We start from the raw sequence: 17,784 nt of genomic DNA, 5'->3' as shown, positions 1-17,784 counted from the left end.
AAGTGTTCCTATTTCTCCACATCCTCTCCAGCACCTGTTGTTTCCTGATTTTTTAATGATGGCCATTCTAACTGGTGTGAGATGGTATCTCACTGTGGTTTTGATTTGCATTTCTCTGATGGCCAGTGATGATGAGCATTTCTTCATGTGTTTTCTGGCTGCATAAATGTCTTCTTTTGAGAAGTGTCTGTTCATGTCCTTTGCCCACTTTTTGATGGGGTTGTTTGTTTTTTTCTTGTAAATTTGTTTGAGTTCATTGTAGATTCTGGATATTAGCCCTTTGTCAGATGAGTAGGTTGCAAAAATTTTCTCCCATTCTGTAGGTTGCCTGTTCACTCTGATGGTAGTTTCTTTTGCTGTGCAGAAGCTCTTTAGTTTAATGAGATCCCATTTGTCAATTTTGGCTTTTGTTGCCATTGCTTTTGGTGTTTTAGACATGAAGTCCTTGCCCACGCCTATGGCCTGAATGGTATTGCCTAGGATGTTTTATGTTACCTCTCCAGTTCAAATGACTGACAACATAGACTTTTTATACTGATATCCCCCAGCAATTCTGTATTTTGATCGTTTGGAAAGAGAACATCTTATGTGGTTTGGATTACGTGTTAAGATTTTCTTGTACCATTAAAATCCTACAAGAAAATCTTAACACGTAATCCAAACCACATAAGATGTTCTCTTTCCAAACGATCAAAATACAGAATTGCTGGGGGATATCAGTATAAAAAGTCTATGTTGTCAGTCATTTGAACTGGAGAGGTAACATAAAACATAATAATGGAAAATTCAAAGTATATAAAATAATGCTAACATCTGTGACTTCCAACAGTCCTCTTTACATCCACCTTTAGAACTTACCCGAATTATAATACTACAGTCAGGTTCCTTCCTTTCTACATATACTTCAATTAACAAATCTCCAGCCTGGGAAACCTAGAAAAGGGCAGAGGTAGAAACAACACAGATAAATATGTTGTAAAAACACACATTTGAAACTGAAGACAGTTGTAAAGCCTCAGTCATATTTCTGAATATTTTATAACAATGAATGAAACAAGCTCAATTCCCCTGCTCGCAAGCATGATGTGCCCATTTCCAGATATGGTTAAGGACAAGGCATTTACACAAATGTTACAATCAGCAACAACAATCACAATGATTTTCTTTTTTATCTCTTACTCAAGAGCTTAGTGCCCTCAAATACCCTTACATTTTTCCTAAAATAATGAATCTAGCTACAATGGAAACATGCTGGCTGCGAAAACAGAAGTTGTAGGAGCCATCAGCACCTACATTAACAGGATAAACAAAATGAGGGGTGGAAATGAAACACATGAAGTTTTGCTTCAAGCTATAATGTGTGCATGATACCAATATTTAAAAGGCAAAATACGGCTTGCTACGTTTTTAAAGAGAAGATATGCCCGAAAATTGAACTTTGAGGATAAACTAGGTCAGAGCTATATTAAAACTACAAATAACATAAATTTAGAAAGAAAAATAAAAGTGAGGTCATTCACGGAATGTGGCAGACAATAAAAAGAAGTTTTTAATTATCTTTGGCCAAGAATTAAGTACTAATTTAGGTCATTATTATATCCCAAAAGACAGACAAAGTGAAGAAGATGTAAGCCTGAAAATAAAAGGCCTTATGATATCATATCACTATACAGATGAACAGTATAGAAGGTTAACAAAGAACCAAATGAATCTATGAAAAATATTTTGAGTAACTTTTTTCAGAAGTTCCCTTAAGTTATGTAAGCAATTAGAAACAATATCACCTGATTTAAATAAAAAAGATCATAATCAAGAAATCATTCTCAAATTAAATTCACCTCAGCATAAAATCTAATGAGTAAACTTGTGGGGAAAACATTAAAGATGAACTTTGAAAAAGTTCCTTAATTTTTCTGGCATTACAGGCTTAGAAAAGCTTATTTCCAGTTTTTCCTCCTGACTTTCAATGCTACAGATACATTTCAGTAAGGAAAAGATACAGTTGACACTTTTGCTTTTCACTATGTTTGCAAAAACAGATCTCCAGGAAGGACACATTTTAAAACTTAAAAAGTTAAAAAAACAAAAAACTTAAAAAAGTAAATACAAAGAACTCATAGCGTGAAATAAAAAAGAAGAATAGGTAAGAAATTCAAACAGGGGTAAGACAAAGAGACTGAATGTCAGAAAAAAAAAAACTCCAGAAGACAGTTTTAAATGGATTAGAGGAAAAATTTATGTAAAAAAACAGATTTTCCCAGACTTTTACTTATCTTTTCCAAATACTATTATTTTTACTTACATATACAGACTGAACTGAAAGCATTCAAAACTTCTTTATTGTAATATGAATATAAAAGATAAAAAATGCAAAAGGATACTCAAACTTTTTTAATAACAATGTAGATAGTGTGGTCAAAGGTTATCTCTCAGCCTCACACAATCCTTTATTTCATGACTAAAGTCTTCCTCCCCGCTCCCAAGAAAAGTGAGAATTTAAGATAATTGATAATGACCTAGATTTTTTAAGGTTAAAGCTAACTCCTTTGGAAGCTGCATAATTACTCTGGGTCAAAATGGAGAAAATAATTCATTAATATCATAGTATTAGTACTGATCTAGGCCTTCCTCTATTTTCTTTATATGGAATGACAGTTTCAATGACTCCTCTAGTCAGTTGTGGATGTTTCAGGACTGAGGAGAATTTGGTGTCTGACTAACAAAAAAGCATTTGCCTCATTATGTATCTGTAAAGAGAGCACATCTGATCCATTTCTATCATTTATATTGGTACCCTGAATCCACTCTAACTCCCAGTTACTAGAAGATGATTAATCATTAACCTTAAGAAATTCCAGTGATATTCACTAAACAAGCATAGTGCAACCGGAACACAAAAATCCAGTATAATATGACTGAGGAAAACAGGACAGGATATAGAAAAGTCAACTTAGGACAAAAATTAGAATGTGTTACAAAGATCACATTAGATGCATTCCATTAATACAATCATCTGAAAGCATGCAAAGCAAAAGCATATAAGAAATAATTTATAGTTTCAAAATAACAATAGAAGGAATCACTAGGCTGTCTGAATTTTCAATTTACTCTAAGTATATCTTTGGTTTTAAATGCTTCCTTTGAAATCCATTAGCATTTTCAGTCATGGTTTTATACACAAAAGTTGATTTTATAAAGAAAACCCTGAAAGGTAAATTAAAACTGATTTTCTATTTTTAAAAATTTACATTAACATATTTTGCATATATGTATCAGGTTGCAGAATTACACAACCAATTTACTTAGTTTTTTTTTTCACTCATTACTTTTACTTTGCTTAAAATAGGAACTTGAAAATACACACAGCAAATGTCTTTACTTACAATGGAAGTTTTTGTTTTGTTTAATTCTTTAGAGATCTAACTATTACTACTCACTTGGGTGTCTTTCCACTTGGTAATAAAGCTATTTTCTATGTCCATTTGTTTGACTTGATCTTCTTTAACCTGTTTAAAATATAATTCGGGACATTCTAATAATGTAGAATACGAAGAGTGATGACACTCATCCTCATGTAATCTTCAGGAATTTAAATACCAACAACTTAAAAATAAATGAGAATGGCCATCGGAATCAGTACGACCTCACACAGCTAGGTTGGAAATAAAGCCAACAAGATAAAGTATCCTAAAGTTCAAAATATTTTACGATGATACTACTTCAGGCTGCAATTGCATTGATGGAAGTCCTATTTCTTAGGAAACTTAAGCAAAGGATCTGATGACTGGCTTAAGTTTATGTAGGTTGAGAAACAAAGCTCATTTATCAAACTGAAATGTTCATTAGGTGCTTATTATTTCCATCACTTAGGTAAAGTTTAAGCTTAACATAACTATGAAGATAACCATTTTATTAATGGAAAACTACAAATACAGAAAATAGAGACAGAATGTAAAGCCACACATCATATTTTTCTAAATCTTTATTTTCTCAGCATCAGATTATTGCAAAGAAGTTGCTATTGATCAAAAACAGTGGACACATATAGAAAGTAGTAAAGAGGAGATCAAAGAGTAAAGAAAATCCCACGATCTGGTGTCTATTCCTATGTGAATTAAGATACAGACTGTGATATTTTGTTTTATTAAAATAGCTCCTCTTTCTTGTCTTACGGTAAGTGATTATAATAAGAATGTAAGAACTCTACAATGGTAACCAATTACACTAATCCTCTTGACTTCATGTGGTATAGCCATACTTCTGGAAAACAACTGGACTCATAAACACCATTTAAGGGAATATTCAAAAGGTTAAATGACAAAATTGAGGTGCTAGAACTAGTTATGTAATAGAACTGGACCTTTTGCCCAAATCCACCAATTTGAATTCTGGGCTTATTTCCTCCATTTTTACTTCTTTGAACCAAGAAATCATGCCTATTCCAACAGTTTTCTGATGAAACATGAAAATATTGACTTTATAAAATGGAAAATTAAAAAGTCAATTAAAATAGATGACTTAGTAAAACGCCATAGAATAATATTTTAGAATGTTATTTGTTTCCAGTTGGGGACACAACCAAAAGAAAAAACCAAAGGGCTTCCAACTGCAGAATTTAAGAGTCTGGTATTTATTAATGAATTGTTCATTTTATAACTTCATACTTCTAAGTAGATATAATTCATACACATGAAGAAAAAGAAAACACATGCAAAAATCCTATAAATAGAAATATTCTGTCAAACAGACATCAGATGGTAAAAAGTTTTAAATGCAACCAAATTTAAATAATGACTATAGCTTAAAAGCTACTTGTATCTATAATTTAAAAAAAGACTATTCCTTATTTTATGTATTTCTAAATATTAATAAAGATCTGAATAATAACACCCTAAAACATATATATTTGTTGGCAAACAGTGACATTATAACCATTTTAACAAGGGCAGGATACAAAATAATTACCTCAAATATTTCTACATAATTATTAATTAGGTCCTCAATTACATTCACTTCTTCACTAGTTTGTCCCTTCGTTTGAAACAAACAGGATGAAAAGACCAAGGCCAAATTATGGGCATTCATGTGATTGATTTCTGAGCATTTCTGAACCCTGTCAGAGAAAAGCATAGTTTATTATGATACACTTCTATTTGGAAATTTCATAGAACAGAAAGCCAGTTTATCAATCTTTAAACACACCAATATTGGAATTCTCTGATATAAAAGATAAAGTGGTGACTTAAAAACACATGGTTCTTTCTTCTAAGTAGCTTATAATCTAGTTAAGAACATGAGAAAAAGTACTGTTAAACAGATTAGTAAAAGTTACAAAGTCATACTTAATTGTTGATTTAGAGAAAGGGCTGACCATATTCAAACAATTGCAAACTATAAAACAACCTGTGGCCAAAGCATAGAAGTATGCTTGCAGAATGGCATAAAATGACTTGTGGGGCTGCAGCGTAAGAGGAGGAAATGGGGCAGGAGGTACGTAGAAAGCAGGCAAAAAAGGTAGGTCATTAGACATATAATTGACAGTTCCAAATTCCAGGTGCAAAGCTGGGCTAAATTTTCCAGAAAATGGAAATCAAATGAGAAGGAATATCAGGGCCCATGTGTCCATACAGTTATTCCAAATAAAATATTATCACAAAGTAGACTACTTTAAAATGCAATTACATTTTTCTTGGATATAACTAAGGATGGCTTTTTGTAATGAACAGAAATGAACAAAGGAGTCAACTCTTTCAATCAGTAGGCTATAACACTGGGGTCTTAAAAGAGTTATTAAACTGTTTATGAATAAGTACAAAGTAATTTAAAAAAATTAAACCCACAATGAGATATCATCTCACATTCACAATAGTCAGAATGGCTATTACTAAGAAGTCAAAAAAAATAACAGATGCTAGAGGGGTTGTCGGGAAAAATGAATGCTTTTACACTGTTAGTGGGAGTATAAATTAGTTTAACCACTGTAGAAGACAGTGTGGCAATTTCTCAAAGACCTGAAGACAGAAATATCATTCAACCCAGCAATCCTATTACTAGGTATACCCAAAGGAATATAAGTCATTATATTATGAAGATACAGACACACATATATTCACTGCAGCACTGTTCACAAAAGCAAAGACATGAAATCAAATCTAAATGCCCATCAATGACAGACTAAGGAAAATGTGGTACATAAACACCATGGAATACTATGCAGCCATAAAAAAGAATGAGATCATGTCCTTTGCAGGAACATGGATGGAGCTGGAGGCCAACATCCTTAGCAAACTAACACAGGAACAGAAAACCAAATACTGCATATTCTCACTTATAAGTGGGAGCTAAATGATGAGAATACATAGCAAACAACATACACTGGGGCCTAATGGAGGGTGAAGAGTGGGAAGAGTGAGAGGATCAGGAGAAATAACTAATGGGTACTAGGCTTAATACCTGGATGAGGAAATAATCTGTACAACAAACCCCTGTGACACAAGTTTACCTATGTAACTAACCTACACACTGTACCCCTGAACTTAAAAGTTTACCAAAAAAACCCAAAACAATGCCCTGAAGCATCATCCCTAAGAAAGGGAAAGTTACATTGCTAAAAACGTAACAGATGAGAACTGTAAGTGGCACACTCAATCAAATGAATATAGTAACTTTATCAAATGAATGTAGTAAGACTAAGCTAGACATTCCCATCTATGAAGAACACAGATTCAGGTAGCTACAAGAAAAGGTGAATAAATATGATAGCAATATATATGCTAATGTAGGGAATTCATAATAAAATACAAAATTGCATAGCAGAGATGGTGCAAGTGCAATCATCACACATGATTTGCAAGATGCAAAAGGAACTGGAATTTAATAGAAGAGGATGTAATAATTGTGAACTCTCCTCTCAAAACAATGTCTATGCTTTTACAGTACGCTTAACTGTAAACATCTGGAACATTTATCTGCATGTCTGTCTCTGTTACTAGAATCTAAGTATCTCACAGTCAGAAACTCTTTAATCATATTGTGGTGCATGATAAACACCTGGTGAATGGAATTAAGAGGATATTACTGATGCAGGAAATGCTCTTTTAGCTAGGGTAGGGATTGAATTAAATGCTAAATCAACTTGTCCTCATCCAAATTTACTTCTCAATCTTTTAAGGACGTTATCTTTAAGGACATTCCTGCATTTCTTGAGACTTCCTTCTTCAATATCATCCCCTTTGGTACTTTTCACCTCTCTTGTCTTTAAGTGGCTGCCTTAGTTTCTGGGACAAAATAGGTGTAATATAGTGTTTCCTTTTCTTCCCTTACTTCTCTGCTCCGAGGTGGTAACATTTCCAAGTGTTCCATATTCAGCTTGCCCAGTCCCTTCTCCCCCAGGTCTTCTCACCAGAAACTCAACAAAACCGTTTCCTAGTTAATGTGTCCCTATGCTACATCTTCCCTAACAATACCATCATAGGGATTATTATCCTAAAACATTTGATCAGTTACTTCTTATCACTTAAAGGATAAAATCCAAATGTTTTTGCATGACCTACAAAGCCTTCCACAACTTCCTGCCAGCCAACTATAACTCTTTCATCTTCTAGTCCTCCTATGTCCCAGACATTATCCTTCACTCATCTCTCATACTCTTCTTTCATGCCCAGTTCATGTCCCTTTAAATCTGAAGCATAGAAGCATCCCCTGGACCATAACACACAAGGAATCATTCAATTTATCCTCTATAATTCCATGCTGCACGCTAAAATTCTCTATATTAAAGTTTGTCTCAACATCTCATAGGCATAGAGATAGGACTATATAATGTAGACTATATTTGTATGATGCAATAAGAAAATCAGTTTTACAATAATGGAGCTGACATAAACGAGAAGTAGTGGTTGGGAAAGAAAAGAACAAGAGGAAAGAATGCAAATTGTGAAAGATTTCTAAATGGAGACTGCAAAGAAGGTACTTTTAGCAAAATTCAGCTTTATAGAAATTTATTCAAGAGAGTATTTCATCTATTCAGGGAGATACAATATATTCCTTAATCACAATTTATATTTATTTAAGTTTTTGTAATAATTCCTGCTAAGATTTAAAAAAAAAACTAGTTTTAACTTAAAAGGTTATTTTCAAATGTCCTCATCCTTCAGACCTCATTTGTAAAGTCACCATTATATTCCTCATATCTTCCCAAATGCAAGGAGACTTTCATGCCTTGACATAGAAAATTGTTTTTGATTTTTAAAATTTCCTCACTGGATCAATAGCCTGATATCAAAACATAAAGCTCAGGTAAGATATAAACTGATAATAAAGAAATGTCCACCATGAGAAAATGCTGTCATCACAGACAGATTCTTGTTACAGAATTCTGGTCCCTGCACATCCTTTATTCTCCAGCTTCCAAACCAAGTGAGTTTTAAAATTCTTGCTTATGTATCAGATGCATTTGAGGACACTGTATATGATTATTTCTGATTAAGAAATTCCCAGTGCTATTTATCTGTAAATGTGACAATTACAGAAAGAGAGACCAAGGTGAGTTCTTATGATATGTAGAAAGATTCACAATCACATAAGAAATAATGACTTATTGAGTGCTGTGTTTGAAATGTCTAGAAAAGTTCATTCATCTACCCACCTATACAGGTGTTCAATGATAGCCGCTAGTGTTGCTCGGTTGACCCCTGGAAGAGAACGTATAAATGCTCCATATTTTTTAATTCTTTCCTTGTCATCTTGCGTATCTGAAGGGAAAAAAAAATCTTGAGATCTAAACTAATTATCTGTTATGAATTTGTCTATCAGCAGGATTATAAAATAGTCACAAACAAATGCATTTTAATAAGTGATACAATCAGGTTTCAGCAGACAATCATTCAAAGTTCTAAAGTAATTGCCTATTAATCTGGAAAAGCATTTATTTACATAACATTCCAGCACTATGTGCTCTAGTTCTTATAATTTGTAATTTAAAATAAAGAACTTTTAAAATAGAAGGTTAGGTGGGATTATATTTTTTTATCTTCTACTTCATGGAATACTGAACTTCAACTTAACAGGAATACATTCAATTACTCAAACTGGAGTACAAACTGAAGAGTTAAGCCAAAAGTATTTTAACTCTGGCTATGGAAATGTTTTATCATTTGTATTTGAAAATGACATTTCTGATTTTTGTTTCTCATGAAATTATAAAAATCTTTCCAAAGCTATGAACCATCCTGGAACTATGAACTATACAGTACCCCTTCGATCCAGGTAAAGGGTACTTTCAAATCTTTTGAAAAGGTGAGAATGCAATGGAAGAAGTCAAGCCCAGGCCTTAATAACTACAATCTGGATTTAGAGGATGATATACCTCCTGCTTTGGTCGTGAAAAGAAATTTGTTGCTTTATAGAGAGGAGGATGAGAAGGAATTACCCTCCACTCACCTAACTCCAAGAAGGCAAATATCTGGAGAAACTAGAGACAGGAACCCCCAAAGATCTAGACTCTCTGTAGAGGGCGTGCAGTGACAGTTTAGCCTATACTACCTGAAGTGGAAATAGATCATTCTTCAAATAAATCACTTGTGCTGACTTGGTAACTCAAGGAGACCGCACTTATTATTTCCTCTCAATTCGCAACTATCTTTAGAAACAAGACTATTTTATTTCTTGCTTAGCCTCACCTCTTCTATTCACAGAAAATCAGCAGCACACTAATGATGTCTTAAAAGCACAAAGTCACTTGTAAAGGACATTAGGATCCCTGGCTAGGTAAGAAACTCTGTATGACACAGTTTTCAAGTGCACTACTATTCAAAAGTGCAAGTGATATCTCTTTTGTACTGATTTAGCCTGTACATGAAATCAATAACCATACACATGAGTGTACTGAATTAAGTGCACCAGTAGATGACTCTCTATAAGAAAGAGGGGGAAACACCCAAATTACATTCAAAGACATTACTGGAAATTAATTATGTATAATTCCCAGTATAATCCAAACATTTATCCTCGCATTATCCAGTTTCTAACTGTAGGAGAATTTACATTTATTCCTTAAAATTTAACACTACTACGCTTAAAACAAAAAGTCATGCTAGTATGCATATTTTCACACATCTTATAAAATAGATGATATTTTAAAATAAAGCTAAATAAACTGAAAGTAAAACTCAGGAAAGATTTCAGGCCATATAGAAAATACAATGAGCAATTCAACTAAACATATAATTTAACAGTCCTCCTAGAAGAACCGATCGCATGTCATATAAATATAGGTGGTATACAGCTATAAGGCATTCTCTACCTCAGGTATACAGTACTTCAAAAGAGTTTTATGAATTCACTCAGAGAGTACTGGTATATTCTTTTCAGGCCCAACATGACCACTTTTGAAGGGTCTGGCTGAACCACACTGTTTGCAAAAGCAAAGGAGTTAAAGCTTACCTGACCCAGTATTCAAAGCCTTCTCCAAATAAATTCTCAAAGAATTCACACGCAAGTGAAAGGTGAACGCATTCTTTTCTGACAGTCTCCTACCCCTGCTGACTACCTTATTCTGGTAGACTGACAACAGTGAAGACTTGTTTGTCACTCAATTTGACAACTTTAGCAAATACATATTTGTTGCTGTTGTTGTTGTTGTTGTTAAGATGCAGGGTCTCAGCTCTGTCACCCAGGCTGGAGTACAGCGGCATCATCACAACTCACTGAAGCTTGGAATTCCTGGACTCATGTGATCCTCCCACCTCAGTCTTCAGAATAGCTGAGACTACAGGAGCACATCACCATGCCTAAGCTAACACTTCTATTTTTTTGTGAAGATAAGGTCTCACTATGTTGCCCAGGCTGGTCTCAAACTCCTGGCCTCAAGCTATCCTCCTGCCTTGGCCTCCCAAAATGCTGGGATTATAGGCATGAGCCACTGTGCCCAGTCTTGCCACATACTACTGATAACCAATTTTATAATACAGACAAATTATAAGTCTCTAAAGTAGAGATACTCTAAACAGCTTCATACATTTCAACACAATTTTCTTAAAACAAAAATGAGGGTTGCAAGGTAACTGAGCTTAAAGCAATGTATTTATCTCTGTATTTTATATCTCAGAAAATTATACATTCAATTCTTCTTGTGATTACAGTGAACCCTACTGATTTGAGAAACATGAGAAGGCAAATGAAAGACTTCTGAAAGGTAGTTATATCGTGAGAAGCTTTATTTTCATTATAATGCTACTTCTGCTGACACTAACTAGGGTCATTCTTGGGATAATTTTCAACATTAATCTCTTTAAATATATCACTTGTTTTAGATTAAACAAGTACTTTCAATGAGGAAAATTACTTCTCAATAGAGGAATGCCATGTGACCAGATTCAGAAGCCATTTTCCAAATCTTGAAAGAGATTAAATATATAAGAGACAAACATATTATAATTATGGAAAAATTCAAAAGTAAGTTTTAAAACCTAGAACAAAAGAGAAATGAAAATTATCATTTGTAAAATATTATAGATATATGAGAAATGCTTATGGTTTATTAATAAAAATAAAAATGTCATATACATAAATTATAAAAGTGGAGAAAAGGACTACAATATGGAAAAATAAAAGTAGCTTCAGTAAAACATGGAATTAAAGGCAATGCTTATATTTAAGTCTTTGTTATTGTAATGTTTCAATAAAAGGACTTGTTTTAAATCATCAGAGATTAAAAACAGGTTTTACTAAATTAATTTGACCCATGAGGGATTTAATAAACTCCTTTTCTAGGGTCATCTCTTAATTAGCTTTTCTTACAGTGTAAAACAAAACTCTATTTCATTAGATGGAATCTAGAATAAATGAAGCAAAAGTTAAAAAAATTGTTATATACACTAAAGATGTAGAACACGTAATAGAAGAAACGCAAAAGAATCATAGGTGAAATCTTGCAAAATGAATCCTGTAGTAAATGCTTCATTTTATTTTTAATGAGAAATTAGTAGCACACATGGACTTGACTGTAACATTCCAAAGTTGAAGCAAAGTATGCACTAAGATATCCACTGAAAACTAAGTATATACCAAAGGATTTAGTGAATATTTTGAATTTCTCTTGCAGAGAGAAACAGCTATTGATATTTATGTAATTTCTGTTCTAAGCCATTATGTACATTGTTTCTTTCAATTAAAATTTCAGCTTATCAAAGATTTTTAAAGTCTAAGTATTAAAAGGCAAGTATGTATTATGATCTATTTTATATATATATATATATACACACACACAAACATATATATCTACATATATCTGTATAAATATTACCTAAAGCAGAGATCCAATATGGGTAGAGCTCCTTAGTAAGCAGTGCATCATCAATGTCAGAGAGAAAACTTTTCAACACACCCGTCACATCTTCAAGCTGATGTTTTCCAGCCCTCAATTTAAAGCTTCTTGCATCCTTTTTGAAACTCTCCAGAAGTTCACTTATATGCAAAGGATCACCATTCTTTTGATAGATAAATTTGCATCCTAAACCTTTGTTTTTAAAAAAAAGTTATATTTTAAAAGTCTAAATTCAAAAGCCAGTTTGATATTTTAAAAACAAAACAAATGTTTGTGTTGAGATGAGGAGTAAGATGATGAAATCATTATGCAAGAGACGATATAAACATGCATGAGCAGGAAAGGCTTTTTACCCCTCATTTTAGTATTTAAAATGTAAACCTAATGAGCAAATCATTGCAGCCTCAGCTTTTGGCAAGCCCCTGATCAGTCCTTCCTCCCGCTCTCCATAGTATCTTTTTCAAATGTTCTTTTACTTAAAGTGCCCTATCTTCACTTAGTCTCCCAGCAAAATCTTACCTCCATTTCTCACTGACAAAAGTGAAGCTCTCTGGTATAAATGTCATCAACCTCCTGCCCCCATATTGTATATTAATTTCTGTACGCTCTCATCTTCACCTTATTTCCAATGGAGAGTGGGGTTACCTCTTTTTCATGGTTACTAATTCATGAAGTGCTCCATACCAAATAAAAGGAGCAGTGGTTAGGAGGAAGAGTGATGATGACAATGACAATAATTCAAACCCCAAAAGCCTCCCTTGCCTCCTCCCAGGCTTCTTTTCCCTGTTCCTTTCACAACCAGGCAGAGTTTCCTATATTTATTCTTCCTACTGTCTCACATGCCTGTTAATCCTTTGACCACACAATCTTGCTTCTCTGCCTAATCCCCATTCCGTTGGGGTCACCCTTCATCAATAATATTAACAAAGTTCTTTTTTTTCTAGAGGCTTTTCAATTTTTATCTAGGGAGAACTCCTTGCAGCATTTGACATTCTGAACGAATCCCTGTAAATTCTTTTAACCCCCTAACTTTCATGACATCAGGATTTCATGTCTCTTTTTTCTCCCTTCCCTCTGTGACTGCTCTCTCAGTCTTGTAACTTTTTCTGCTCATCTAATACTTACTGGTCATTCCAGGGATCCTTCCTCAATTCTCTTCTCTTCCTGCCCACTGGGTGAGAACCCATCCAACCTCATCACTTTTACATAAACATTTTAACTCAGGTTTTAATTTCCATGATTTCACACACACACACACACACACACACACACACACACACACGTGTATATACACACACACACACACATACCATTACATATACATGCAACATACACACACACAACCCCATACATCTTATGGCAAATCAAAATAACACAAAGGAATTAATTCTCCTGCCCTGTTTACTACCTCACCTTCCACCCCCACCATGTTCTTTATCTTGTTCCTCTCTACCTCAATATATGGTATTGCCTTCCCCCTAGCGCTTTACAAGTCAGAGTATTTCTTTCTCAATCAGCACATTAAAAACAAAAAATGCAGTATTGCATCACATAGATTCTTCATCATGATCTCACTCTCAGAACTGTCCTCTCCTTTCCATCCCATATGTTATTACTTGTGCACTGAGTTCTTATTACATTGTCACAACTTCTTGCCCATATTCTTATGAAGCCCTCTGTGTGTCTCAACAATGATAACAGCATGATCTAAAATTCGGGTCTGTATGTGTTACCAACAAGCTTAAAAATCTGAATACTGCCCTCCTGCTGCCTATGAGGCAAAGTTTGAGGATTTTAGTTTGCTATATAAAACCTCACCTGAATTGGCCTAACCTGTTGCCTTTTATATTGATCAACTCCTCCTTCTCACACTAAGCTCTGGCCACATTTAATACCACAAATCTCCAAGCACAAACTTTGTGACTCTGTATCTTGGCACACACTGTTTCTCCTCCTGGAATCCCTATCCTCTTCTCCTAACTAGCTCCCATTTTTTCTTAGGGCTCATGGTAAGCACTGTGCTTTACCCATGAGTCTCTCTGTTCCCACGCCTTCTCTGGGTGAAATTTACCCCTACACCATGGACACTGGTAGCACCCCCTGAACCTCTTTACTAGGGCATTTTACATACTGACTTGTAACTGCTCATGTATTTGTCTATTATTCATAAATCTGCAAACTCCTAGAAGGCAAAAATTATGTCTTATTTTCTGTGACATATCTCTGTGTATATCCAGAAGTTACACAGTGCCTAGAACTACTCAGCGCGTATTCAATAAATGACTGCTTAAATGCAAGAATAAGCAAGTTCTAGAAAAATCAATACTAAGCGTTTGAGATAGTATAGCCCTAGCTGAATGAATTTCCAACAGCTGGCACTCAAGTAAGTTAACTGAAAAATAACTTGAACATAATTTTGTTTATATAACTGAAATAATTTTCCCAATAGTGTAATTTACTTTTTAAAAATTAAAGCCCTAAAAGTCATAGTATGAACTCAGTCAAGTTCAAACCTTGACACAATGACACAAAGAGTACAGAAAATTGGTCTTGAGATTTTAACCCACAGGTCAGGGGGTTCAAAATAATCGCTACCATGAAACCATCTGCATCCTATAATCACTGGGTATTTTCTAAGTTCCTGTCAAATCTTTCTTCTATACATGCTGGTAGCATTGAGGTTTCCCCAATGTTCTGAATATAAATATAAATATCTCTATATATATTTTATTATATGTTTTATTCAAGTAAGAAAAAATAGTAGGTTGAAGACTATCTTTCAGAGATTACAAGGCTAGATTAAAGCCTACAGTGACACAACACGTCTAAGCATGTTTTTAGAAGTGATGAACTGTGGAACAATATGTAAAATAATTTGATTTATATATATATATATACATATAAAAATATATATGATATAAACATACTTTATATATGTAAAGGGTTTTATATATAAAAATATATATATGATATAAACATACTATCATAGCAGGAAGCTTCTTATAGTAGTGCCCAATATGTGATTATGTATATACTTTCAGTAGATAGATAATACAAACACAATTATATGTATAACTATATATAATATAAAAATATATGATACATATATTTATATATAATACATGTACATCATGTTATATACGACTATATGTATATATATGAATATATGTATGTACATATATGTGTGTATATATGTAAGTGTGTGTGTATATCTATTTATATAAACACAATCCTTCATTGGCTTTATTATTCTAACATGCAAGTGAAGGTATCTTGTAATAGAGGTATAAAGTTATAATATATGAGTTTTAGTTGAAAAAAATCGAACACTGAGTTATTTTAAACTCAAATAAACACAAGGAAAATTCTGATTTCCCCAGAAAAACATAAAATTGGCTACGTCAGAGCTAGTCAAGGTATTTTAATTATTTCTTGCTTAAGAAAGGCCTTATGCCATGGCCTTATGCCATTATGAAACTAACATGGTGTGAAGATTCCCAATGAGGTTATGCTCCTGCTAAAACATAACATATATGTGATTCATGTATATCTGCAAAATGTACACTAACACTGAGTGACTGTAACCAATGAAGATAGCATTCTCCTTCCTCTGTTTTTAAGTAAACAGATGATTACAGCTAACAAGAAAAACATGAACGTATGTTCACAGCAGGAAACTTTTATAGTAATGCCCAAATATGTGGGCCTTATGTATATATTTTCAGTAGGTATATAATAAAAACATAATGAATCTGGACATTAATAATTGCACTTGAATTACATATGAAGTAAGTAAAATACTTAAAATGACACTCTCCCTAGAACAAGAGATTAAAATATGCCTCTGTAAGTTTAATTTCTTAAAAGTGTTTTCTTTATCCATATCATTAGTTCTGGTATTTTGTTACATATCAGTGTATTATCAGTTTCACATACTAGAAGACATGATTCATAGCTTTGTCTTGAACTTTTTACTTCCACCACTGTGTTTCTAAGAGTGAGACCAGTGACTGGCATACAATAAGCACTCGATAAAGAAGCAATGAACTAATAACACAATGCTTTACTGCAGCCCTCTCACTATTTATACCTTCTTTTCAAATTAAAAACACCCAAAGATACCTCTAGTATTAGGAGAATAAAAATTTTTAATACAATCCAAAATATCAAATGATTTTCCTCTTTTCCACATTTGTAATCTAAATAAATGGCATTTATCTACAGGTTAAAAGGGCTCATGGTAATATTTTAACATTTTTACATTTAAAATAGGGTCAAGACATTTAAAGTACGAAAGATATATGCAACAAAAGGAATTTGAAGAACTCATAACCATTTGAAAATAAACATGAAGAACAGAGGATATCTTTCAGGCATATCTAAAATACTAACATAGCATATAAAACTGACATGAAGTTGGACCATGGTACAGATCAACGGATTTTTTATTTGCAAACTATTCATTGAAATATCTGTTGAAAATGAGCACAAATTGTGAAAATTAATAGCTATGCTTCTGAATATAACCTACATGCACACTTTATGTATGCCAAAGAAAGCAAATTATTTTACATATTGTTCCACAGTTCATCACTTCTAACAACATGCTTAGATGTGTTGTGTCACTGTTGGCTTTAATCTAGCCTTGTAGTCTCTGAAAGGTAGTCTTCAATCTATTTTTTCTTACTTGAATAAAACAGATAATCTACTATTTTTATGTACATATAATAATTTAGATTATTTCAATATGTTATTTAATATTTTATGCATATAAAGAAAGGAGGAAATGGTAAAAATGTATAGTTTAAATGAGTCTTATTGGGAGAAGGAATGGTAATTAGCTGAACAGTGAGTCTGCCTTTATTTTTCACTAGTATACTTACAAATATAAAGGGTTTTAATTCAGTCCAATAGAGGTACCACTTAAAAACCTGTAAGAATGATACGATCAGTTCTAGGTGTTGAATAAAAACTCAGTGATACTTACCATACTGTGTAACAAATGCTATACAGCTGTTCACTATAATGGGAACGTCATTTTTGCTGAGCTGCTGATCTTGTAAAGCATTACCATCTGTACCTGCTGCTTTTTCAATTGCAGTATGCCAGACTGTGAAATCCAACTTGGTGTGCCCATGGATGTATAATGTTCTGTAAAGTTTAAAAAGCATTTCAAATTATAATTTTGCTCTTTAAAAAAAAAATCTTACTCCACGACAGATTACCCTAAAATCCACATAATCGTTCAAGACAAACTCTTATCTCAGCCACTACGAGCTTCCACTCAATCCCTCTTTTGCTCATATAGTCACATCACTCCATAGCACTGAGGAAGCTCTCTGAATTTATGGTCTCACTTCTTTTCATTCCCCAGCCTCTTTTATTCTCTTTCTGAATAACTAAACTAAAACCATTGTGGCTATCACCTATGACTTCTAACAGATATTTCTGGTTATGTT

The 17,784-nt window shown here is 33.4% G+C and overlaps 1 protein-coding gene across 3 annotated transcripts in view; it reads right to left on the bottom strand.

Moving 5' to 3' along the window:
- The window catches only part of LOC116463743 (arf-GAP with Rho-GAP domain, ANK repeat and PH domain-containing protein 2-like), a 183,235-nt gene that overhangs the window by 55,146 nt on the left and 110,305 nt on the right, over positions 1-17,784 (bottom strand). For all 3 annotated transcript variants that reach the window (XM_058434828.1, XM_032146995.2, XM_058434829.1), the window contains exons 20-25: positions 17,313-17,476; positions 12,305-12,517; positions 8,648-8,753; positions 4,966-5,113; positions 3,438-3,506; positions 859-933 (exon numbers count right to left, since the gene is read on the bottom strand). In XM_058434828.1, the coding sequence (XP_058290811.1) occupies positions 859-933; positions 3,438-3,506; positions 4,966-5,113; positions 8,648-8,753; positions 12,305-12,517; positions 17,313-17,476 (775 nt within the window). The remainder of the gene's footprint in view (positions 1-858; positions 934-3,437; positions 3,507-4,965; positions 5,114-8,647; positions 8,754-12,304; positions 12,518-17,312; positions 17,477-17,784) is intronic.

The sequence above is a fragment of the Hylobates moloch genome, unplaced genomic scaffold, assembly GCF_009828535.3.
Source record: "Hylobates moloch isolate HMO894 unplaced genomic scaffold, HMol_V3 SCAFFOLD_57, whole genome shotgun sequence".
Lineage (NCBI taxonomy): Eukaryota > Metazoa > Chordata > Mammalia > Primates > Hylobatidae > Hylobates > Hylobates moloch.
Note: the sequence above shows the minus strand (reverse complement) of the source record. Positions and strands in the feature narration are given on the sequence as shown.